Here is a 1,407-nt window from a genome sequence, read left to right on the forward strand (position 1 = left end):
CCGTACCTGAGCTCACCTGTCCTGTGCCCCGTACCTGAGATCACCTGCCCGAAGAGCTCCTCGGGGGTGTCCCCGAAGAAGGGCACGCAGCCCACCAGGAACTCGTAGAGGACGATGCCCATCGCCCACCAGTCCACGGGCTTCCCGTAGCCCTGGCGCAGGATCACCTCGGGCGCGATGTACTCGGGCGTGCCGCACACCTGCGGGCGTGGCAGGGGGCACCTCAGCGCGCCCGGGCACACCTGGGGGCACCTGGGAGCACCTGGGAGCACCTGGAGGCACCTGGAGGCACCTGGGCACGTGTGGGGGCACCCAGGGGCATCTGGGTACACCTGGGAGTGCATGGGTACACCTGGGTACACCTGGGGGCACCTGGACGCATCTTGGGGCACCTGGGCACATCTGGGAGCACCTGGGGGCACCTCAAAGCATCTGGGGGCACCTGGGCACACCTGGGGGCACCTGGGCACACCTAGGGGTGCCTGAGGGCACCTGGGTACATGTGGGGGCACCCGGGGGCATCTGGGTACACCTGGGGGCACATGGACGCATCTCGGGGCACCTGGGAGCGCATGGGGGCACCTGGGAGCACCTGGGGGCACCTCAGAGCAGCTGGGGGCACCTGGACGCACCTGGGGGCACCTGGGCACACCTGGGGGCACCTGGGAGCACCTGGGAGCATCTGGAGGCACCTGGGCACATGTGGGGGCACCCGGGGGCATCTGGGTACACCTGGGGGCACCTGGGAGTGCATGGGTACACCTGGGTACACCTGGGGGCACCTGGACGCATCTTGGGGCACCTGGGCACACCTGGGAGCGCATGGGGGCACCTCAGAGCATCTGGGGGCACCTGGGAGCACCTGGGGGCACCTGGGAGCACATGGGTGCACCTGGGCACACCTGGGGGCACCTGGGCACACCTGGGAGCACCTGGGTACACCTGGGCACACCTGTGCCCACCTGTTATCACCTGAGCCCACACTGATGCACCTGAGTACACCTGAGCCCACCTGCGTCACCCCCCTGAGCCCACCTGTGCCCACCTCTACCACCCACCTGTGTCACCCACCTGTGCCACCCCACCTGTGCCCAGGTGTGCCCAGGTGTGCCCAGGTGTGCCCAGGTGTGCCCACCTGCTTGTCGCGGAACTCGCGGGCGTCCTTCTCCATGTGCCCCTCGTACAGGTTGGTCGTGAGGCTCATCAGCCCCAGCTTCGAGAGCCCGAAGTCCGTGAGCTTCACGTGGCCCAGGGACGTGATCAGGAGGCTGCGGGTGACAGGTAAGGACAGGTGAGGGGGCAGGTGAGACACGTGACACAGGTGACACAGGTGAGGGGACAGGGGAGACGGGGCGGGGCCACAGCTGAGCTGGGCAGGGCCTCAGGTGAGTTGGGCGGGGCCCCAGG

At 68.4% G+C, this 1,407-nt stretch overlaps 1 protein-coding gene across 1 annotated transcript; it reads right to left on the reverse strand.

Moving 5' to 3' along the window:
* Positions 1-34: 34 nt before the first annotated feature.
* Positions 35-1,364, reverse strand: LOC113942546 (microtubule-associated serine/threonine-protein kinase 3-like; the record flags this gene model as incomplete). Its single annotated transcript, XM_027633654.1, has 2 exons — positions 35-200; positions 1,136-1,364. Coding segments are annotated over 2 exons (395 nt in total), but the record flags the coding sequence as incomplete, so codon positions are not given.
* Positions 1,365-1,407: the final 43 nt, after the last annotated feature.

This window comes from Corapipo altera, unplaced genomic scaffold (genome assembly GCF_003945725.1).
Source record: "Corapipo altera isolate COAL_440 unplaced genomic scaffold, ASM394572v1 52624, whole genome shotgun sequence".
In the NCBI taxonomy this organism is placed as follows: domain Eukaryota; kingdom Metazoa; phylum Chordata; class Aves; order Passeriformes; family Pipridae; genus Corapipo; species Corapipo altera.